Genomic DNA, 24,995 nt, shown 5'->3' with positions numbered 1-24,995 from the left:
TATGTCTCAATAAATGCCACATTGTTAAAAATATAAACCGACCACTCTTGTCGTCATTCGTTCAGAAAAATGACAGAAGCTCCCTTAAAAAAAACTGGAACATAATAAAATGCGAGGATTTGCCCCAAACTGACAAAACCGAGTACATGAATCCCGAAACGTCCAGGGACAAAGATTTGTAGCCGCAATTTAATAACGGTCAAATATAAGCACAAAGAAATGCATGCCGGTTTACCAGGGGTCCAAAAATGGGATATATTTTTTCCTCTTTTGTTAAGTGTGCCAAGTACTGGGAATTACATTTTTGACCTTAAATTCCCCAAAAATTGCGTGTTTAATCACTTTTTTTTGGAAGGGGGAATTTCTGCGGTTCCTTGTCCACAACCTTTCCCCCACAGTTTTGGTCGTAAAGCAAGTAAACGAGGCAAAAAAGTAATTATAAGGGTAAAATTTACCAGTTATGGTCTGCGTCAAGCAGTCATTTGTTTCTCATTCAGAAGGTAATTTTATGTTTAATTTTCCGAGCGAAGTTAAATTTGTATAGAAAGATTGCCACTAGGACTCTTGCTAATATTTTCATTTTAAAGTAAATATTTTCTTTTAAGCTCAGCAAAACATTTTCGCAAACATTGAAATGTTGACTTTCCTTTCATTGCCAGTGCGGTAGTAGCAGAAAAAACTTTTTATGCCTTATCAGGTCTGAGTCGTGAACGATTTGAGATAGCATCTGAATTAGTGTGAACCAAATTAAAGTAAGATTTTTAGATTATCCAATGGGACTGTTACTTTGAAGTAAAAAACAAACGGTACCATAAGATTTATTCTAACTTATTTTAGTTAAAATTGATAACGCTAATTAATCTAATCAACTCGTGCGTTCTTAAATTTAAGAAAATCTACTACTCATAAAAACGAACTGCGCACAAGTGAAGTATAGTTTAAGGTGACTTAACAACAGTTTTATTCTTGTACACTAACGTAACCAACTGACATTAGCTGGATTCAGGTTCAAGTCAGTTTGCGTTTAGATTCCATAATATTTACATATTTTTATGATTATCGCATTAAATTAGTGTGCCACCATAAATATTGCTTTTAACTTTGAAACTCAAATGTGATGTCTGTCCAATGTGAAATATTAACCCAGTAACCTGTAATAATTACATTTGTTACCCTTAACATTTCATTTATAAATTATTTGTGTTTTAATAATTAGAAACTTTTTTTAAAAGAAGTTTAGGATTGGTTAAGCAAGCAGTTACAATTGGCTGAACGGATATGAAATCTTTGATATATTATAGTTAATTTTGATCGTGAAACATGATTCAGTCATTTATACTGACAGTTGTCATCAAAACATTGCATTGCATCTTGTCATGACACATCGAAATGATCCAAATATATCGATTTGGTATTATGAATCTTTGGTATAATTCTAATTAGTCGTAGAAATATTGGCAAATTGGAAGTGAAAAGTTGAAGCTGCATGTACAAGTCAAAGTACAGAATTATGTCACTTTTGATGTTTTAGTCACCTTCCTACATTAACAGTGAGTTATTACACTTTAAAATTTTTTTCACATACACAGTGTGTCCATAAAGTATGGAATAAATTCGATTATTTTTCAGAAAAAAGCTAGGGCACGTCTGTTATTATTTTTAAACGCACATTCTTTGATGAATCAAATTCATATACAGGGAGTCCCAAAATTGAGATGTGACCTTCGAGTTGACATTTTCAAATGAGAATTTTTTGTTCAACTATGGTTGATACGTAAAGTTCTGCGTATTTTTTAATGTAGCATATCCTATGTCGATATTCAGCTGTTTTCGAGAAAATAACGGTGGATAAATATAACATGTTTTATTGAAAATAGTGTTCAATAATAATAAAAAACAGTAAATAAAAAATTAAATTATATAAAATTGAAAAAAAAAATAATTTTCTTCTGTTATTAAATTAAATTCCCAATTTGAGCAAAATTTTCGTGCACTTTTTCCAAAAATTTTCCATAACTTGCTTATTTGACAGTTGACGACCAAAACTGATTGAAGTGAAAAGATAGCACAGGTCGTATACTATCCAAAACTATGCTCATTTAAGTTAATATGTTGCACGGTTTGGCCGCTAGAGAGCGTCAAAGTCAAGGTTCACAAACCTTTTTTAACGTAAAATAATTCAGTTGTTTGAACAGTTACAACAAAAGGTCACTGAAGACTGACTCAAAAAACGTCATTGGTGTGATAGTTTGACTGCTAGAGGGCGTCAAAGTCAAGCTTTTTGAAAATGTTGACCATTTTTGCTTTTTACACAGTTTTTGAGATATTTCCCGGAAAGTTTAGTTTAGAAATAAACTTTCAAAATAAATTAAAGTGTATTTTATTTTAAAAATCCAAGGTGATAAAGATTTTATACTATAATAACCTTTTGTATATTGGATTTTAAAAACCACACATATGTTTATACAGATTTTTTTCATAATACAGAGATTAAATGTTTCAGAATCGAATTACTATTATTATCATTGTTTTGTTAACGTCAGCAAATTGTAATGTTGTATATTTTTAAGTATGGTTTCTTAGATATAAAATAATAATAATATATGATAAATCCTTTATGGTAACAAAACTATATTTAATAATTTGATTAACTAATTGTGGTAAATCAAATGACACGCGTTATTGCTTATATTTTTCTTATTGAGAAAGAAAAGCTTGTGCTTGACCTCTCTTATTGCATATTACATGAAGAAAAAATAATGATTAATGACTGGTTAAAAGTTATATTAGTATATTATTGTTTCTATAGGAAAAATTATGAGGACATATAAAGAGTCTCATATCAAAAACCAAAATCATATAATTTATTGTAAAGGATAATAAAGTTTATTGAAATGTGAGTAATCCAATAACAGGCTGTTCAGGTATTTGAAATTATTAGTCAACTATTATGATTAATTAAATTCGAACATTTTTTTGCGTTTAACTTCTCACGGACAATGAAATTTACTCAATAGACTTTCTACATTCAGTATTTTAATACTTTACAAATATTATTCTTGTCGAGCAAGAAATTTCCTGAAGCTTTGTTGACAAGTTTCCTAAATCGAATGTTGGATTTTCCGCTTGAACCTTTCGCTTCTGGATTTATGAAATTCTCAATTTTTGCCCCCTCAGGTAATATAGAAAGAACTCACTGGCACTGGTCAAATCCCTACGGAAAATATACAAGGTTATAAATCTTGGAAGGATTTTGTGAATAGTTTAGAGCGTTGGTCAACCAACTACACACACATAAAATAAGAAAAGTGATTTAGAATTCCTGTCAGTAAAAAGTAATTTTAGAGCCAAAGCTCAAAGTGGTGCCTAATTTAAATGTAAAATAGGTAGCTGCCTCTCCAACCAATTTTCACTTCTTTCACCCCCTTAAATTACCTTTCCAAATAGATCCGGTAATTGACCTAGAAAAATACCCCAAGTGGGATTGATTAATCTAATACATAACCCAGAGCACTGCGTATTTTACGTTTTGGAAAACTCCATATTTAACTGATAAATAATATCGATGCATGATTTCTAGCTAGGGAAATTCGATTCCCTATAGGCGAACAATAAACCTCACTGGTTTTATTTTCCCTTTATCGGCGTTCAAACTACAACACCTTGGGTCATAAAGTTACTACACCGGTCGAATCTCCAGGGATAAAATAAATCTCCCACCACTATTTACTATCTCCTCTCAGGAGTTATCTATAAAGTATTTTCTAAACAAAGTTTTCAGGATGTTAACAAAACGAGGGTGGGTCTTTTATTTTTCAGATCTTAACGCCACATCTGTTAAGCCGTGTCAAGTTCACGTCCAAAAAAGAGAAATTGTACAAGTTGCAACTTGATTGTAAAATATAATCTATCGATAAAATCATTTTTAACGACCTTTTAGAGGTAATAATTTTCAACAGCTGTTTGGGCGCACATTTCCACTCCATAATTTACAGTTTTAATATCCTACGATTTTAATGGAATATCTGTCATTAATGTTTAATGTGGACATAAATAGTCGTATTATATATTAATTTTGAGCAAGACAAAGCTTTGGAAATAATTTCGATAATAATAACTGTTGTAAACATGTCCGTTAATAGAATAATGTTTAAATTGTATCTGTTTATTCAGTCATTACATTTTTTAATCCCAAGCAGTGTTTGAACAAGAAGTACACTGCTCTAAAATATTTTGACAAATTTTACGTTTCAAAATCTGTAATGACTTGCTTAAATCGCAGTACTGTTTAGGATCTGTGATTGCACGAAGAAAAAGCAGCGACAACCAGCTTTTTGACCAATTACAAACTACAAAGAGTGCTGCACATGTGAATTTAGCATCATTGAAAGTTGAGTATTTGCCTTCACTGATTGGATAAAAAACACAAATTGGTGTTTTAACACAGAAACACTTGACTTGATTAACAAAATGCCTTGAAAGAGATAAGTTTTTTATTTTGCATCTACGTTGATAAAATAGTGCGTTTATGAAACGTTTCAAGACGAATCTGACGAATCCTTTCCATATTATCTTTACGCAGCCATTAAAGTTGTCGAAACTGTTTGGTAATATGTTTGCCTTAAATTGTTCTAATAAGGATAACGAAACAAGGACATTCAGTTTGCTGTTTACATTAAACTATCCTTAAAAAAAGAGGTTTGAAGATAACAAGGATAATTAGTTTACTGTTTATGTTAAACTATCCTTATATTATCATTATCCTGGAAAAATCATTCAATTGATACGTACAGGTCATCTAATAGGTTGACTTGGCCGATATATGCGTAGTAGCTGTAATAAATCATTCTAGAGCAGTTCTATTTATAATTTCTTTAGTCCTTATTATTTTAATTGACACGTCATATCTCATCATTGAGGTGGCTTCAACATTTAACCTTTACTCAACTTCAATACAATTGCAAAAAACAGTTCTGTTTTTAGAAAACTACTCATTGAGATACATTGTTGTTTTTAAAGTTAAATGCATGAATCAACAGAATGTTTTGTAGTAGCAAATTAGTTTATACCAGGTTTTACCTGAAATTGCAAAATATTTGGTGACTCCTTTAATTGGATAAAAATATTGGAGTTAGAGATAATCACAATAGTCCTGTATGATTAATACATGCATAAAGTGTGTCCGATAACAAGCTCCGGTAAATATTTCGCAATTTCGGGATTACTTACAATAGTTTTTAAATAGTGACTACAGATTTGCTCTAATCCAGAACAAAAAATGCATATAGAGATAACTATGATGACGTTTCGCATTACAACATCCACAAGTGTATATAAATAAGAAAGGATTGAAGTAACATGCAGATATTATAATTTCGATAATAGATTGTTCAATACATTTCTCTTAAGAAATGTCGCGATTTATTTTTGTCGTGGGTATGCTAATATGTATCATATTATGTAGTGCCAGTGAACATCAAGAACTTAATATATTAGTTGAAAAAATAGAAAAGTTAATTAACGATTCCAAGAAGTACGAGTTTCCTAAAGATAACCAGGAGTTTTTTCAATTCAAGGAAAGTACAAATGGATTTTGCGGTAAGTTTGTTTTTTTAAATAATGTTGCTGTTTCAGTCTTCAATACAGTTTTTTTTAAGAAAAGTTTTTCTTTTTACAGATGTATACGATGAGGAACCTGGTAAGATTTCAAATTATGCATGAATAGATAAGATCAAATACCAGTCAGTTATCAGAATTCTTTTCTGCTTTCAAGAATTAAAAAATAAGCAGTAATATTTTGCTCACTAAAATTCTCAATAGCTAGCAATATTAAAATGTTATATTAAAAACGTTCAAACGACTATATTAAATTTTTACAGGCTCAGTCGTTATTTTCTTATCAAATAACTGATTTTGAAAGTTTTGGTATTGTTTCATAATTTGTCTATTTTTAGATGATGGCGCAGAACGATGCAGCGAAAGTGGTAAGTACATTCCAGCAATTTCTATCATAAATTGTTATGTAAACTATTATAAAAGTAAAAATGAGTGGCATCATCTGTCAATGCAGCTAAATAGCACATCTAAACAATACTTTTCTTTGCTCGAAGAATATTATGTAAATTACACATATTGTTATGCATTATCTACAAATTAACCGAAATAGAATTTTTTTACTAAGGAAACTGATAAGTTAATATCGGATGTGAATCCTTTTAACCTGACCTCTCCAAACCACGTTAGTTTAAGCCATTCAACTGATTTGATGTACTTACAGAGATAATTTTGATTTGCTTGTTTACTTCATTTTATTTATGATCTAAATTAAACGTGTTATAATATACGTATCTTCTGTTTCTTATGATATGCTGCATTTTACTGATGCCGATAACATTAACATTTGTTTACAGTATGGTCATTCAACTAAGATAGTCTGAACAAAGATCGGTCAAAAATCTAATGTGTTCTGTACAGAGTGGCTAGCTAATCAAATTGCTAATTTTAAGACAGATTTTTTTTCTGATGCAGACATAGAAGCCTATGACTTCATAATAGTTGGTACCGGAACTGCTGGTGGAGTTTTGGCCAATCGACTTACTGAAGTGGCAAACTTCAGTATTCTGGCTTTGGAAGCTGGGGATGAAACGCCTGAATTATCCAATGTGCTAGGAGTGAACATTTACCTGCACCATTCACCCTATAACTGGGGTTATCACACTACCAAACAAAAGAATATGTGTTTAGGATCACGTGACGAGAAATGTCCCTATCCGAGAGGCAAAATGATGGGAGGTAGTAGTGCCATCAATTTTGGTATGTACGTGAGAGGACACCGCGATGACTTTGATAAGTGGGAACAAATGGGCAACCCTGGATGGTCCTACGCTGACGTTTTGCCTTATTTCATAAAACCTGAACACGCCACTTTTTCTGGTAATATCGACCCTGACTACCATGGATCTGGTGGTCCTCAGAAAATTGGTATTCCTGATGAAACTCCTTACTTGGTAGGTCACTTTCCCTATTTTTTCTAACTGAAATTCATAATTTTTTTTCTTCAACAGACTGAAGCTTTACTTGGATGTCACCGAGAACTGGGAAAGAAGGTGGTGGACTACAACGGGAAAGAGCAGGATGGAGTTAGTAAACTACAGTTTTTCCTGGATAAAAACATCCGTTCCAGTACTAAACACGCTTTTATTGATCCGGCAAGATCTCGTCCAAATTTCCACGTAAGCGTCAAAAGCTATGTCACGAAAATTTTGATCGACGAAACCAACACTGCTTATGGAGTTCGATACGTGAAGAACGGAAAAGAATATATCGCCATAGCTAGGAAAGAAGTAATTTTGTCAGCTGGATCTATAAATTCCCCTCAAATCTTGATGCTTTCTGGAATTGGTCCGAAGGAAGAGTTGCAAAAACACGGAATTAAAGTGATAAAAGATTTACCGGTAGGAAAATATATGCAGGATCATCAATTCTTTCCAGGAGTATTTTATAGGTGAGTTGAAAAATTGTAGAACTATTACAAAATACCGATTTTAACTCGTTTATCTAAATTTCCATATTTTAATTTTTTAACAGAGTTTAAATTAGTTTTATTTTTCATGAAAATGGTAATATTTGGTGACATTTACGGACCGATTAATGTTATTTATATTGGAATGATATTAAAAATTAAATGAATGATGGAATATTGCAGCTAAATGCAACGTAATTCACAGCAACTTTGTTTTAACACAATTTTTTTGACTATAGTTGTTACTCATTGTCAAGTCCTTTTGCTCAGCTTGTGTATTAGCTAGACCCTTATTATTGGCTGATTATTGCAGAACAAATCACACTTTCTACAACTTTACACTGCAAGAAAAAGTAAAATCCTGGCTGCAAAACGAACGTGCTTTAACACCAAGTTTAGGTCAGCAAGCAATCAGTTTTTGGAACTTCCTTGGACCTGAAGACAGCCAGCCTGAAATTGAATTCTTCTTTTTCGGTCCTCCTGTCAACTGGCACGACTTAGCTTTTGTACTTGGGTAAGTGCTATGACTCAGCCGTTTTCCTGTTACACAAAAGTTTTCTTCAGGTATAATGATGAGTATGTGGAGATATTTAAATATCTGAATCCACACTCAGACATCAACGTCAACATTGAGCTGCTTCATCCAAAATCTGAGGGTAGTGTGACTTTGCGATCGAGAAATCCTAGAGATTTTCCCGTGGTCAATCCTAACTACTTCTCCGATCGGGAAGGACTGGATTTGGAGGTTATGTACAAAGGAGTGGAGGTGGCGCTGAAGTTCAACGAGACGGAAACGTTTAAACAATTGCGGGCAGAACTTTACGTAATCCCATATCCTAATTGTGATGCCAAATACGAGAAGTTGTCAAAAGATTGGTGGTACTGTGCCATCAAGACTTTGTCCAGTACTGTAAGTGTTGTTAATTAGTTTTAGCAAAAGGTTTAGTACAGAAGGAAATTTACAGCTGTTTCACCCTATTGCCACAACGAGAATGGGTCCAGACCCTAAAACTTCAGTGGTCGACGCTCAATTAAGGGTGCACGGAATCAAAAACTTAAGGGTTATAGATGCTGGCGTTATGCCAGACCACCTTTCCGGACATCCTAATGCAGCTGTTGTGATGATAGCTGAGAAAATGTCGGATGAAATAAAAAAACAGTACCTTTCACTTTAACTTGAATTTACACAAAAGTATTATTAATAATAAATTATTAAGTTAAGTAGTGAAAAAGGGCTTTATTATCATTTTTAAACCAATTAAAACACCCTAAATCCAACCGGCCTGTTTTGGTTGCCATCCCCACGAACAATAAAGTCGAACTTTCTCTATAAAAATGTCATTTTTATCGCCGTCCTACTAAACTCGCGCTAAACCTTATCGGATGGAGCATTACGGCGTATAAATTTTTATTTCTAAAGTTGGATGATTTAGATAATACAGCTTCGGCATAAACCGGTATCGTCTACATGTAGCTTTACGAGATTTAAGGTTCTGAGAGGGCCAGGTAAAGTTAGATCTTTACCTACATGTCTTCGGGCAATAGCTCTTTTAAAACGAATTTAAAAAAGTATTAAATTTAGATTGAGTTTTTTAATTGAGGAAACTAGAAGATAAGGTATTACAATAAGCAAAAAATAGGACGGAAGTAGTACGACTTGTTTGAAAGAGTACTACCACAACGCACTTTCTTTCTTTTTTCCATAATAATAAATCACACTCATATAACACAAAAAAAAAACAACGATTAATTTTTGGAAGTAGCCTAAAAAAAGAAAACCTGTTTCGATTTAATCGGAAAAAGTGAGTTTCCGACGGACCAGAAGTTTTTCTTTTGCGTTAATAGTTTTCGTTTCGCACCGACAAATAAAGCTTTCTCGAGCTTTTCAATTTGTCACCGACGAAGATAAATAATGTAATTTTCCCGTTCAACCGCGAGCAAATTGAAAACGCAACCTGTCTTTTCAGTGCAAATAAGATTCACCGTGTACTTTTAAAATGTCTCGAGTCGTAGACCGTAAATAAGACAAACAAGTTTGGATTCAAAAATTTGGTTAAAATCTCATAAATGCCTGATATACTCTATTGTTAATAATCACTTATTCACATAGTAATAAAGAATTTAGATTGTTCGGCTCAAGTTACAATGATATGACTTAGCCTGATATACATTCTATTTTTTTAACTTTTTTTTTCATATCAAAAAATCAAAAAGCCTACGTTTTGCGATAAAAAATGTTTAACTTATATTAGCGTAATTAATCAAACAAAAATAAGTATTTTGTTTAATTACTCAAAGTACATTGAAGATTAATTAATTTTTCATTCACGTCATTTTATGTAATATGTACAAGTTTGAACTTTGATTCTCACGTATTTGATTAAGAAAATGTAGTAAACGCTGTTAGAGAATTTGTTTTTAATTTTCTTGTATGTATTTAATCAATTTTATTCAGAAAATAAGAATTGCATAATTTGCTAAATGATCATACCTGAAAACAGTGTTGGAAAGTTAACTTTCCACAACATCTTTTAAATCATTCTTGGAATACAAAACTGATGATTTTGTTTTAATTAAACTTGAATACGAGTTTGTTCTTTAAAAATGGACACTGATGACAAGAAAAAAATTCTAAAACCCTTTCATAAACAAAATAGAAACAAATTTTCTTATAAATGCTATTCATATTTATATTGCATTAGGTTTTTATAGGCTGAATGTCAACTACTAAATATTTACCCAGTAAAATAGCTTTTCAGGACCAACATTGTGTACTTTTTGTTCGACCCTGATCCAGGTCTGATATATTGTTTCTGTCCGTTTTAACAAAGCCGATGATGGCTTATAAAAGTGTCCTGCCTAAAAACATTACATCATTTGACGTCCGTTGTTTTTTTTTGGAAGAACGACGTCGAAATATAGACGGGGGTGCAAAAAATATCTATTATTCCATACTGATTCCGAAGTCAGAAAATATGTTTTTGCTATGTTTGTGTCGCGACACCAAGACGGGAATTAGACCTCTCGTATTTCCAAAAGGGGGATGATACAGTTTAAGCTTAAGATACGGTTTATCATTCTTTTCGATATTTGTCAGTAGCGGAGCGTGAAATTTCGACGTCGTTTCAGTTTTTTCGCGAACCGACTGTATGATTTATAACCTGGCGAGAATTTCTTTTATTGACGGTGGTTTTTGAGGGCTTAGGAAATATGATGTGGAACAAGATGGCGTGCATCTCAGCAGTTTTTTTTGTTAGAAAAATAAAGTTGAATTTGCTATGCTAAATCCTCAAAAAGAAAATAAATTAGAAGAAGGATGATATATGCCCGAATATGTCATTATCATTATCTAGTTTTTAATATTGACGACCAGATGCATTGGAAATAAAACCTAATATAGCGGAAGATATTGGCTCACTAGGAAGATTTTAAAAACTGTTCCCATGGAAGAACACAATTGTATTACAGTTTCCAGATATTTACGTAAACTTTGTATTGTATGCGAGACTTGAGCAGTATAAATAATTATAAGCCAAGTTTGTTTTTTCATATAATTGTAATAACTGAATAGAGGATTAATCAAAAATTAACATGTTGTTTAATGATGTAATAAAATGGTAAATGTTTTAAATGTCACGTTTGCTTTTTAACATTGTTACGTCATTTTTACTCATACAACTATGTTGTTAACTGTAAACTTTTCTTATTTTACAAAAGATCTTTTATTACCGTCATTTTGCCATTTACGACTCGAAACGATTATGACAAAAATCTGGATGATGCTCTTGTACCCTTTCATACAGTTTACTTCCGTTCTATTGCCACCTGCAAGTTCAATTTGCTTAAAGCAATAGAAAATTCTTTTATATTATAACATACACAAAGTCCTATTCCGGAAATAGGATTTTCCGGAAGTTAAAGCGGGCATAGAAAGTCGAAACATTTGCTTTGGTGAAATAACTGTGCAGCTTTCGTTGAATACCTTCTGCTCGTGCTGCATTTAGCAAAAGCCAGGAGCAAATGTGGCCCTAATGTAAAAATGCCATTAAGATCAGAGAACGACCCGCTTAAGTACAATGAAACAAAAATAGAGCCTTTTAGGGAATCCTTAAGTCCCTAGTAGAGCCCCGCAATCGTATATCGCATCCCTTTTTGTTTCATTTGATGTTGTCTAACTTTTCCGGTTAGATTTGTAGGGACAAGATCAAAAATTCACAACTTGTGGTGTCTTTAAATCTGACAACGTTGTACGACAAACAGAAATTTTGATATTATTTTATTGGCCTCGTTCTTTTCGGATATGTACGTACATATGTTGTTGCATTTTAAATTCCTTTCAGCTGAATGGGCTGAAGTTTATACTGCTCCCTGATAAATTGGGAAAACTTGAAAAGCTTTTATGGACCGCTTGCCTATAAATTAATGTAAAGAGTTCCGGATATTTTTGTTCAAGTGGTTTGTAACGTTGGAACTTTTTAATTAATAAGCTGAGCTTTTTTTTTAATAAACCTACTTAGTTGGGAATAAATAATTAGAATGACACAGCCATGTAAGCATATTTAGACAAAGTTAAAAAAGCGGAAACTCTATAGCGCTCTATACGTTCGTTGGACAATTTTTAAACGCACTCAGAGCCTGGCTTATTCACCAAGTCGGTTGTTTTAAATTTAAAACTACTTTAGAGCGTGTTTTGTTTATTTTTCTAACTACGGAAAAATAAATAAACAAAATTGTGCCGGCCATTTCCGAAAACGTTGCCGGCGTAATTAAAATAAATAAATATCCGTCCTAGTCTGCTCAAATTTGTAATGTTGTTAAATTGTTAATTTACCTTTTGGAAAGGAAAAAAGAATACAACTTTATACTTACTAATTGCAGGAGTTTTTAATGCGCTTTTTTGAAGCTTAAATTTAATTTTATAGTTTTGTTTAGAGCTACTAGAATAACTGTAGTTAACGCAGCAAGTTCATTAAAACATAGTATAGTAGATAAAAATCCTGAAAAAAAAATTAAACCTAGTTTTGATAAGTTATTATACTATTTAAAATCTTGTGCAAATATTATAAGAAAGAAACAAAAGAAAGACTTTTCTTTTGTTGTTTTTGGATTTTTGTTACACTTTTATTGTTTCCAAAATCAGTTAATACTGTAATTCATCAATCCACCAAACGATATTTAAACAAATACAGTAAGGTATAAAACATGAAGATTTTTCTCAACAAATCACAGTTGTCTTGCCCAGCTTTGCAAGCTTTGTGCTAGGTTGGGTGAATGTAAACTTAGTTTTGGAGTTTCTCATCAGATTTCAGTGTTAGAAGCTGTCAGTTTCAGGTAATTAGTATTTCTTTTATGTAGTGTCATGTAATTTTTGTTCGTCATATATTATAAAACTTTAGAATATAAAGTGTGTTTGCAACAGGCATTCAATCATGTCCTTGGTTGCACTATTTAGTGTTAAGTGGTTAATTGTTATATTTTCCCACAAAAGCGTGTAAGTATGTACTTTCAAATATTAATAAAAGAAAAGTGGTTATATGGATAGATAAAAGACACTGTACTTTTAATGTAGTTTCCTGAAAGTGCTGTAACATTTAGATAAGTGTTATCAGTGATGCATGTACAGTAAAAAAATATAAAGTATATGTTAATATCAGTTTTAATTAAATTAAATTTATTTGCTGTTGTCAGGTCAAAAATCCTACTTTAACCTACTAATTAATTTGTGCAAATACCATATTGTTCAGAAATTTTCAAGTTAAACCTTTCTCTAACTAACTAATTTAAACCTATTTTTACGTTACTTTTAATTATCATCGTCTTTATATCTGTTATTACGCTTCAACTGTCAAAACAGTCACGTGACCCACACAAAATTTATTATTCTACTTGCGCTTATTGCTTCTGAACGGTAAACATAACATTAGCACTGTAATTAACCGACATTTGTTAAAATAATTATTCTGAAGTAGAATTAATGATTATGACTTAATTCTATTGTCGGTATTTCAACCACAACGCAAACCATAATGCATTACATTAAGCATACGAGAAAAAGATTAATACTAGAAAGTCAAGCATCAATCACTTAATATCATATCGTTTTTTAATTGAGCAATTTAACAAAGCGCTTTTCAGTATTTTTTGTGCAAAATGCATCACGTAAAAACCCATATAGATAATCCAGCAATCATAATTTGCCATAGTTTCACTTATATAAGTAGACTCTGAAATCGAGTTTAACTCAACATTTACCTCACACTTGCAGAAAACTAGTCATGCAGTTCAAGCCAATCTTCGCCCTAGCTATACTAGGTTTGTGTCGAGGCCAGGACGATGTCGAATCGCTGACTAGAAAAGTTGAAGACTTAATTCAATCAGCTAAAACGTATACTTTCCCTGTAAACAATGCCAGATTTTTTGAATCTGACGGATCTACTGGTGATGTTTGTGGTAAGTTTTCCAAACTACTAATCAGACCAAAACAGAGTTTAATACCGTTCCAACTTAGCTCAAGGTGATTTTGATTACATTATCGTCGGAACTGGAAGTGCAGGTGGAGTGTTGGCAAACCGACTGAGCGAAATTGAAAACTTCAGAGTGTTAGCTTTAGAAGCTGGTGACGAAACTCCAGAATTATCTGACATGTTAGGGGTAAACATTTACCTTCATCGAACACCCTACAATTGGGGTTATAACACCACAGTCCAGAAGAACATGTGTTTAGGTTAGACAGTTTTATTTTTACTCATCACACAGCTAAACTGGTTAATTCAGGTTCTGTGAACCAAAGATGTCCTTATCCTAGAGGCAAAATGTTGGGAGGTAGCAGTTCCATCAACTTTGGAATGTACGTAAGAGGTAATCGGAAAGATTTCAACTACTGGGAGTCTCTGGGAAACCCTGGATGGGCGTACGAAGATGTTCTGCCTTATTTCATTAAACCTGAACGTGCCAGCTTTACTCAAGATATTGATCGTGACTACCATGGATTCAGCGGACCTCAGGGTACTGGTGTTCCTAATGATACTCCTTTACTGGTAAGAGACTAGTTTGCAGGTTTTTTTAATACAAAAAACAAAAACTTTGTTACAGACTCAAGCCTTAATTGACTGTCATATTGACTTGGGCAAAACAGAGAAAGACTACAACGGCAAAGACCAAGATGGAGTGAGCCGTCTGCAATTTTTCTTGGATAGAAATGTTCGTTCAAGTTCAAACCATGCTTTCTTGAACCCTGTTAGAAATCGCACCAACTTGGTGGTTAGCGTCAAATCATACGTTACGAAAATTCTCATCGAGAACAATGTAGCCGTTGGAGTTAGATATGTAAAGAATGGTGTTGAGTGTCAAGTTAGGGCCACCAGAGAGGTGTTGTTGTCATCTGGTGCAGTAAACTCACCACAAGTTTTGATGTTGTCTGGTGTCGGTCCTAGAGAGGAGTTGGAAAGGCTTGGGATTGAAGTTATTGCCGATTTGCCTGTCGGAAAGTTCATGCAGGACCATCAATTCTTTCCTGGAATATTTTACAGGTACTTTTTGATTCTGTGTAAAACAACAGGTGCTGAAAAACTGTTTTAGGACTAACCGTACTTTCTACAACAACACCTTGAAGGAAGATGTGAGGCTGTGGACTCAAAATCTGAGACCTTTGACACCTAGTCTGGGACAACAAACCATCAGTTTTTGGAACTTTATTGGACCTCCAGACAGCGTTCCTGAAATCGAATTCTTCTTTTTTGGACCACCCTTAATCACTCCTGATATTGCTCTCATTTTAGGGTTAGAAAGAACACCATATTTTACTAGACCAGATAATAAAACAAAACTTTCAACAGATACACCGACGAATACATCAAAGCCTTTGAACAACTGGACCAATACACAGACATTTCTGTGAACATCGAACTGCTGCATCCCAGATCGCGTGGAAGCGTCACTTTAGCTTCCAGTAACCCCTTAGACTTCCCCGTTATTGATCCTAACTACTTCTCCGATCCTGAAGGCATCGATCTGGAAAACGTGTACAAAGGAGTTGAAGTAGCTCTAAGATTCAACAACACACCCACGTTTCGTGATCTGGAAGCTCATTTGCTTGTCATTCCTTATCCAAATTGTGACAGCGAATTCACACAATTAAGTAAACCTTGGTGGATTTGTGCCATTAAAACCCTATCTAGTACTGTACGTAAAATGGATCTACATGAGAGTTGTAGGTTTTAAATTTATTTTTTTACAGTTGTTCCATCCTATCAGTACCACAAGAATGGGTAATGACACCAGAACATCAGTGGTGGATAACAACTTGAAAGTTCACGGAATCAAAAAATTGAGAGTGATTGATGCTGGAATCTTTCCTGACCATATTTCTGGACATCCCAATGCAGCTGTGGTGATGATAGCTGAGAAACTGTCTGATATCATTAAACGTGATGCTGGAATCAAGACTGCACCTTTATAAATGTAGGTTTGAAACTGATATTATCAAAATACCATTAATTAGTTATATTGAATTCTAAAAATGATGTAGTAATTTGAAGAGAAATAAAAAGGCTAATAATTATTAAATAGTTTTTTTAGTTTTAAAAATATAAATTGAGAACACTCTACGTAACTCCATTTAATTTAACTGGAAGTTCCAAACAACAACAAAATTAAAAAAAGTTTGTATTATTTGGTGGTAAAGTTGTTTCAGCAACTTTTATATGGTAAATAAATAAAAAAATCTGGAGAAACCTGAGATAAACTTCTGGTAGAAGCGATCCATCACAACTTACACGAGTTTCTGGACTTATCGATTCTTAATTATTGACGGAGAAACTTTTCGAATTTTCTATCATGCCCGGAAAGTTTGCGGAAAAAGGTAAATAGGTGAAATGGACAAGCCATTGATTTTGTAAACACCGACAGTTTAACTTCAATTTTCCAAACAAAACAACATCCGTTCTAATGGCCGATTTATCTTAGTTTTCTTTTCCGACTTTTTACGAACAGAAGTTTTAGGTTTTATGTCGGAAATATAAAAGGAGAAAATAAGGCATGTTGAGAAATAATAGGGAGTTTAGAAAGAATAAAGAACGTTTCGTTTTATTCGCTAATCCGAATTTCGTTGTTGGTAAAAACGCAATGCGGTTAATTTTGCGAGGAAGTGAATGGATTTTTTTCGTCTTCCATTTATCCGGACCCATAATGGAAAATGGTAGGTTTTCTTCCTTATGTTAAACCACAAACAAGGACCCTTGCTTTAGTCCCGGAAAATAAGAGTCGCTTTGGGAAACTATTCAGGAAACGTCGACAGGTTTATTAGGAATCATTGCTTCCTGGTGTCGGATGTTGCTTAATTTACTGCTGAGTGTCTTGCAGCTGGCGATATATGACTCTCGCCTTTATTGGGAAAAAGGATCGACCTTTAGGTTATTGTCTATTTATACGGGAAATGGCCTTTTAGACCGCGTTACATTTATATCATTCAGTTCGTAATACAACTTTAATCATGGATAACATACCGCCATTATTCCTTTTAGTATAAAATGCCTAGAAAATAAATCCATAAACTGATAAAACAAATCAAGTAAAAGAGAATGCAAAAGGGAATAAAGTTTTAAATTTAAAAGAGAGAGCAATCTAATAAATTTTCGCAGGATATATCAATTTGCAAATAAAACAATAAATTGCGAACACTTCAATATTTATGCCTTGCCAAACATTCTTTCCCTCCGATCGGGAACTTTTAGATACAATCTGCGGCCAAAATAATAAAATACGGGCTCTATATCGTAAAAGAGCTTAGTTGCTTGTTTTTCGCGGTAAATGTTTAGAGAGTTGGTTTCCGCAGTGATTTTTATTTGTTGCAGATATTCGGTAAACGGCCCCGATTTTCTTCTATTACCAAACTAACATAAATCATTTATATTTCGTTTCATTTGGAAACGAAATGAAAGAAAGTCAATAAAACCCAAACAGAGGGACTTTTCATAAAACTGGGCTGCCTGTGACAGTTTTTCTGTTCCTGATAAAAAAGGGTGGTCTCGGGATTTTCGAGGAAGCATCACATGATTTACTGCCTCGTCAATATGACGATTTTCGCCGCCATCCTGGTGACCCATAACAAATGTAGCTCTGGTAAGCCTACTAAGTAATTAAGCAGGAAACCTTACGCCAATACTCGATCAAGTGATAAACCCTTTACCCAGCGATCTTTAATCCTTTGGTAAATACCTTTACTCGTGGTATCAAAGTTTTAAGCCTTCATGGGTGCAGGCTAATCTTAAATAAGAGGATTTTATGTTGCATCGATCCTTGCCTGAATGGAAAATCTCTAATGAAAGCGGCCAGTAAAATAATAATGAGTCCAATATTCCGACTTTTCGTTCTGAATGTTTCAACCTGTATTAGTGGTGCACTTGAAAATGAAAATTAAATAATTAAGCCGATCCATGGGAAATGAAATTACCTTTTGTGCCTTTTATTAGACGGTTTACGTATTATGTTTGATGGGATTACAAGTTTAGCTCTGTGTTTTTGTTCCGGAAGGAAACTAAAATAATATTTTATTAAGATAAGGCATATAATTTTGTTCTAAAGGATGATTGTTGAATGAATAAGTTTACTTTGTAAATTAATTTGTAATTGTTTGGTCACCAAAAGTGATGCAGCATATATTCCAAATGTTAAAGTCGTAATGAAATTAGTCGTCCTTTATCAGTTCTAAGCCCGGAAATATAATTCAGGATTATATTATTAGTCCTCGGTAGTTTGGAAACTAGACCGTCATTCGGCCATGTCAAAGTTTCCTCATTACAGGCCGTTAATTTCTGAATACACACTTTTATTTGGCTTCAAAGTTCTAAGCTTTTATCAGAACGGGCTTATCCAGATTAAGGGGATTTTATTTACAAGAAAGAACCTGCTAAGCTGGGATAAAGGGCTCGTAATGAAAAGTACACAATATAATAGTGGTTAGTTAACGGAAAATATAGCTTTTGTCCACGATCAAGGTTTAAGCTAAGATGGGTTACACTTCTAGGCTTTGTTTTTGTTTCGTGGATTTTTTCGATTTTGTAAAATCTTCAGTCACAAACTGTAAATACTGCTGTAAAAATTCCAAATGATTTCCTTCGGTGACAAATTAGAATGCCAGAATAGGACTTCCGTGCCAAGAAGAAACTATTAGTTTGTTGACAAAAGAACTCATTATAGGTATTGGAGCGTAAGAGTTATTTTCCAATTCCCACATTCGAAAATGGCTTCCACACTGATATAATTGAACTCCTGAAACCGTATATTGAATCCTGAACTACACTCAGTTGGTTTACGCTTTTATTAAAGATGGAGTTGTTTTTAAAAAGGATTTTTGTGTAGCAATGGGTAACAAAAGAAGAGCATAAAAAAGGGATTTATTAAGGGTGAAATATTTACAAAAGGACGTGTGGGTGGCTTGAAAGTTTCTTTCGAGTGAAAATAAACCGCAAACGACGCTTCCTAGCATTAATCATACAAAACCTACATTTTATTCTCTTGGAAATGTGTGCTATTTTTATTTTGTAATGTTTGAGAGGTGATCAACTCTTTGGTAACTAAGAAACCAACTAAACAGTGTTGCACTGAGCAAATATACTTAATTAACTATGAACAGGTAAGTAGTTGCAAGTTTCCACCATTGAGTAAACCAATCCCTTGAACCGATAAACACGCTACGGATATACTGTAACTGAAACAGTCTCTATTGTGTTAATCAGTTTAGCAAGTAAATATCCGTTAATGAAGTGTTTGATGACCATATTCTTGGAAAGTTTACTCATGTCCATTTTCTAAGAAAAGTGCATTAATTTGAGAGAAACTCGGATTGAGAGACAATAAGGAAAGATTACATTTTGGTTAGACAAATTTACGTCACTTACACAAAAATTATACATATACAGATATGTTCTGTTACAATTATTATGATTTCCTTTTTAAACCTGGTGAAATAAAACTCTGTTATGTTTCACTATAAATTTTTATTTTATAGTAAGTATACTTTCATTAACAATAAACATTTAGATAGGTATTAGTACTTCCTAAATATTGACGAAGTTTTCTTATTATATAATACAATTTAAGTATAATTTAGCCATTGCACAGGAATTGTTTAGTTTTGTTTAATAATACAACAGGTGTGTGTGTCTATTCGAACAACAACTGTGTTTGTTCTATTGAGCTGTTCATAAAATATGTTACATTTATTATTAAACCTAGGCCCTCATGTTACCTTATTAAGTTGCATTTTAATAACACCTTATTAGTAGCATATTATACACTGAACTGCACTTTTAAGTCAACGTTACGAGAGATTTTATTATTATTTATTTATACCAGCTACTATTTACAAACACGTAGTGGAGTGTAAAGGGTGTTAAACAAATTTTAGTTTGCGGATTTATCTCGCACTTTCCTCTTCGCTTATCCAGCAAAGCCGTAAAATAGAGTAATTAATTTACCTTTAATAAAATTAAACACAAATAAATGGAGCACAATTTACGTATCCACAGAGACTTAACAAGGGTTGGCACAGTATTAGCTGATAAGCGAGGCTGCCTATAATTTTCGGCTAATGGCTTTGGGGTTCTTTCTTACCGGTCTCTTGTGTGTTTATCGGTCGACGACAATGCAAAGCCCACAAATCCTTTAAACTATGGACTGTCCACGGCGTTTCAATTTATCAAGGCTCAGTAATCACCCCCTGGATTAATTAGCGGTCTTAAGAAACGGAATTTCTCTGTCTTATCGACCTAGTTAAATTGTTTACCAGTAAATGAGAATAGTAATTAAACAACAAATTTGGGTCAACTCAATTTGCACAATTATAGGATATCCTTTCTAGTTAGTTAATAATTGTAAAATTAGTAAAATATTACACAATAAAAGATAGAGGAAACCGCTTTCCTATTATGTTACTTATGTATTCTGGTAATATTAGCAAACTAGGAAAGCTAAGCAAACTTGGTATTTATACCCTAAACTGGGATTAAAATCAAGAGCAAACTTATGAATATAACAGTATGGTTGCTGGCCGTTGTCGGCATTGAACCTATGGAGTTCATTTTGAGAATCCGACAAGGCAGTAAACAGAGCGTGTACCTAAAATAGGGCGGTCCATAGTTTAAGGGATTTTGGGGGGATTAAGCGCGTCGTCGAATGGCGAAACCTATTTTCCCCAGCACTAATATGTTGGGGGGGTTATGAGCAGTCGTAACTCAATATTAACTTTTGAATTTCTATATACTTCCGGAAGTTTCGGAAATTAGAACGCACACGAGGATATAGCCGGTTTAACGTTATTGTATACGAAACGGGCTGAAAAGCGTCTTGATAAGACTAATTGGTTGGCAACCTAGCGGAAAGGCATTGAGCCCTAAATGAAATATGTTCTAAGATCCATACACACATATAACTTTTGACGCCTGGTAATTTATACTCGTCAACCCAAAACGTTGCAGTGTAAATAAGCCGAAATGAACACGTATATTTCAATAGTAAATTCCGCCACAGGATTTAGCCAAAGACTAACACCAGCATCTCTCCTTCAACAATATTTCCCTTTGGGCCAACTCGGGGCCCCTTTGTGAAAATGACAACCTCTGGCTGCTTATGAAAATCAATAAATGTATGTAAATCTTGCGTGCCGAGATGACTGCTTGTTATGTAAATGCCAGATAGTTTATGTATGTGGCTGCTTTAAGATGCCAGTATGTCAGAAAAGGAAGCTTTCACTTTATGCCAGCCAACAATCGTGGCTTGAAAGACTCAAAATGCCGTCGTTTACATCAAAGTTTTTTTCGTAGTTTATGGTTTGGTTCAACAATGGATTCCGCTCTATTCACGTTCATTTTGTATAAAGGGAAATATTTTAGTAAGGAATTCAGTTTATCATAAAATATTGCAAGACTTTTATCAAATAACCAGTCACTTGAAAGTAAAATTTTTAGAATCATAATTTTCTTACAATAAAATAGTTTTTGTTAAAAAATTACACTCTTTAATCTTTAAAAGAATAGTGCCAACTTGAAGTTACTGTGGATAGACTGGGTGGACTCGATTGGAACTATAAAATAGGACAAATTTGAGTCACCCTGTACAGGGTATTTCTATTACACATTTAGATTTAGCAGATAGCTATAAAACACCCTGTATACCATTAAATTGTGTCTAAAAACTTCTTACCATAAAACATTCATTAATAAACAACATTTTAATAACCTTTAGGAAGTAATGTTTACAATAGTTTATGTCTATATTTGTACAGTATTTACAACAATTACATTGTTAAAACCTATTACTAATATTATACAGATGTGGGGCAAATTCAGCACTGAACTCTATTACTATTATTGATTGGATAGGTATTGGTAAATTATTGCCAGAAATTTACAAATTACATTAGGTAGTGTCAGTAAACTCTTGTCCTTAATCGCTTTGACTTTTTGCTTAATTGGAGACAGAGTAGAGTTGTAAATAAATAAAATCATAAACCTACTTAGGAATGTTTGTTTGAGTGTGAATTTCTTATTATACAGGTGTAAGTAAACTCAATGCGTATCTCTGAACTATTATAGTAGATTCGTTGCAGTATTACATGAAAAACAACTGAACAACCAGTTGTTTTTCACGCTTAATTTAAAGATAGAAACACCCTGTATCGGAAACCATCTGGTCTAAAAACTTTGTAAAAGAAATATGCATTGTAAAGGACAGTCCAGACCTGAAGCAATAACGCAGTCTCTCCAACATCGCAATACAGTTTCTTCCGTTCGTTCTTTTATTCACTAAAGCAAACTTCACTAAGTCATCGGAACACAACTTTCAAAATGGACGACAGCAAACAAAAGAACATCGTCATGTTGGAAATGCTCGACGTCCATCTGGCGCTGTTTCCCGGCTCTGGAACAAAAGTTTCGCTTTACTGTATGGCGGTAATGCCGTTTTAAAACTGCTACTAACACACGACTATATATTTTGCCGCTAAACAGGTTTACACATTTGCAATGAACCAGTTTATGAAATATTAACATACGTGGAATAGCGTCTGCATCGAGCGTTTCGTGTTCGGTCAGTTAGTTTTGAAGGTAACACGGTTATAGGGTTATTTAAACGGTTTGTTCGATTATATCAATTTTCTATGCGCTTTGGGCTTCATTAAACCACATTGAATTGTGCATTTTGGAATTCATGGGACCAATTCAGACATATAAACCAAAGTGGTTTTCATTAATTTTCACTGAATCATTAGCTGGAATTAATGGGGTAGCAGGTAGTCCAAAATTGTAAATTTTTAGAAGGAACTAACTGAAATTACAAGTGACAAATAAAAAAGAAAAAATTTGTAAGTGTTTTTAAGGCGGTCGAATTCAAGAAACTTTTACTTTGTAACTGCTCGTATTATTTGAATCTAACTTATAATAAATTAGTGTAGTGCAGCTATTATGTTTAGGTAATCTTAAGTTACGAACTATTTAATTACAACAAAACTTTGCATAAAGTAAACAATATACGTTCGAATTCTGTGTAATTGCAAGTTCCTCCAATGCAATAAACCAAAATTAATAAGTGCTACGTTACTTTGTTAATTGTCCTAATTAACCGAAGCAGAGCAATTCCTCCCTATTTCGAAACCAAGTTTACAACGAAACATCAAAGTTAGATAGGAAAGAAATAGTATAATTTTATTAATACGAAAATGCCTCGAAGGAGAGACATACCATACGAAGACACCGGGTTAATGAGAAATAATTTTCCTAATTAACATGATCCTTGGCTTCTCTGCAAATCGCAACTATGCTTGAAACTATGCACGATCAGAATAGGAGTCCATTGTTGCATTATTTGTGGTATATATTATTAGAGCAAACTATTTCGCTATAGTTAACTACATACATGTACCCGTCAAATTAGGTTCAAAGAAGCTCGCCGGTATATTATCGAAGTTCAGGTGTAGTTTAGACAAAGGCTGATTGCCTTATATTGAGTAGGTGTTAGAAATTTGCATCAAACTTCACAAAGTCAGGTTTATTACAGCCTGTGGGATACATTTTAACATATTTCAGCAGGAACTAAAGAGAACTACACAATCACAATCAATGTATAGGAATAAGTGATTTGTTTTCACTTTTAAGTACTTTCTAAATTTGTCTTTGCGCATTCGGTGTAAATTTCAATTCTAAAACACAAAAAAACTCCAATTTTAGCATTTTAAAGTATCTAAATTAGGCTCCACTCTAAAATTCCACATTCAAATAAATTGCCGGCATAATCCAGAAATTTTCCATCGTGACTATATTAACAATTTCATTCTGCTTATCCCTGCAGCCAGGATGCAGGCTAACGAAATTTTATTATTAGATCTTCAGCTAACCGTGCCATATGGACGTTCATTATCTCGCCCATAAACTTTTTCACTTATTCCCGAATGGGTATTTTCGAAGTTGCTTTAATGACTTTAGTTTGGGTTGAGTTGAGATTGTCATTATAGCTGAAAGTGATAAATTTGCTTTATTAGTGATTGCATTGCATTAACAACCTGAGCAGAAAATAAAAAATTACGTATTTTAATGATCTAAAGACTTATCCGCACCTAGTTGGTTAATTACTGAGCGTGTGCTGTTGCGATAGCTCCCAATTTAGCAAAGAGCAAGTTTTGTTCGATGGCAGTGACTGTGGCTTAAAGTGGGATTTGATTTGCTACGGTGAATCCAATAAAGATTAATTTCCTTAATTAACGAGGTATTTTGTAACTGCGCCTAGTTATCCTAACCACGTTAAGCGTAAGTTTCAACATATTTCGTTAATACCAAACTGAAACTCAAGCGAAGTATGCAACCATCAAATCATGTTAAATAAATGTTTACAAGTGTAAACTTAGTTACAGACGTTTCAAACAGTTTTGTACAAAGTTAATTCAAACTTTTACCAATAGACTTATGAAATTTTAAACTGCTTTCCAAGTTGTACACAAGTAAATTTTATTTTATTTTATTGCAAGTGCCCAGAGTATTTTATCGTCTTACCAAATGAAGGATCCAGTTGACTTTGAGACTGCGTAGACCCCAAAACTTGAGCCAACTTCGGAGTTTCGTCTCTGATGACGTCTTCGGCACTTCCTTTCCATAAATTATAAATGGACGATTCGCATCGAACTGTCATACCGCCTTGGATAAACTGAGGCTTACTGGTCAGGATAGTAATTCTGGATTTGGATGTTTGTAGATCAAGAGCGTTATCCAAATCTATTTGTGTCGGGTGGATTGTGATGTTACTGGAGTTGGAAAAAACCTGCAACAGAAAATGTTTGTCTTTATATTTGGTAAAACAAGACAATCATTTAAACAACTGTAAAACGAAAACTAGATTCAGCATTTCTAACCAAAAATGATAAATTTTTGCCTAACGCAATAATTAAACACAGACAGGAAATTGATCGAGATAGGGAATTGCAATTTCA

At 33.5% G+C, this 24,995-nt stretch overlaps 3 protein-coding genes across 4 annotated transcripts in view; 2 read left to right on the top strand and 1 right to left on the bottom strand.

The window, feature by feature from the left end:
• The first annotated feature begins 5,358 nt into the window (after positions 1-5,358).
• On the top strand, positions 5,359-8,754 carry LOC145728098 (putative GMC-type oxidoreductase Mb1310). 2 transcript variants are annotated; one of them, XM_081978093.1, is made up of 8 exons: positions 5,359-5,598; positions 5,678-5,698; positions 5,955-5,984; positions 6,529-7,007; positions 7,065-7,504; positions 7,836-8,036; positions 8,087-8,432; positions 8,488-8,754. In XM_081978093.1, exons 1-8 carry the CDS (start codon positions 5,412-5,414, stop codon positions 8,695-8,697), a joined length of 1,914 nt encoding a protein of 637 aa, XP_081834219.1. In that variant the 5' UTR covers positions 5,359-5,411; the 3' UTR covers positions 8,698-8,754. The 2 variants fall into 2 exon arrangements, with proteins under 2 accessions (XP_081834219.1, XP_081834220.1); XM_081978094.1 differs by lacking the exon at positions 5,678-5,698.
• A 3,996-nt stretch (positions 8,755-12,750) lies between these two features.
• Positions 12,751-16,087, top strand: LOC145728093 (alcohol dehydrogenase [acceptor]-like). The gene is made up of 8 exons (XM_081978089.1): positions 12,751-12,853; positions 13,788-13,972; positions 14,031-14,246; positions 14,297-14,559; positions 14,615-15,051; positions 15,101-15,301; positions 15,358-15,703; positions 15,759-16,087. Exons 2-8 carry the CDS (start codon positions 13,798-13,800, stop codon positions 15,978-15,980), a joined length of 1,860 nt encoding a protein of 619 aa, XP_081834215.1. The 5' UTR covers positions 12,751-12,853; positions 13,788-13,797; the 3' UTR covers positions 15,981-16,087.
• Positions 16,088-19,498: 3,411 nt separating this feature from the next.
• Positions 19,499-24,995, bottom strand: part of LOC145728179 (uncharacterized) — a 40,915-nt gene continuing 35,418 nt past the window's right edge. Inside the window, exons 6-7 of the mRNA XM_081978220.1 lie at positions 24,562-24,826; positions 19,499-22,438 (exon numbers count right to left, since the gene is read on the bottom strand). Of these exons, the coding sequence (XP_081834346.1) occupies positions 22,344-22,438; positions 24,562-24,826 (360 nt within the window). The 3' untranslated portion in view covers positions 19,499-22,343. The remainder of the gene's footprint in view (positions 22,439-24,561; positions 24,827-24,995) is intronic.

This window comes from Ips typographus, linkage group LG4 (assembly GCF_016097725.1).
Source record: "Ips typographus isolate SLU linkage group LG4, UJ_Ityp_2.0, whole genome shotgun sequence".
In the NCBI taxonomy this organism is placed as follows: Eukaryota; Metazoa; Arthropoda; class Insecta; order Coleoptera; family Curculionidae; genus Ips; species Ips typographus.
Note: the sequence above shows the minus strand (reverse complement) of the source record. Positions and strands in the feature narration are given on the sequence as shown.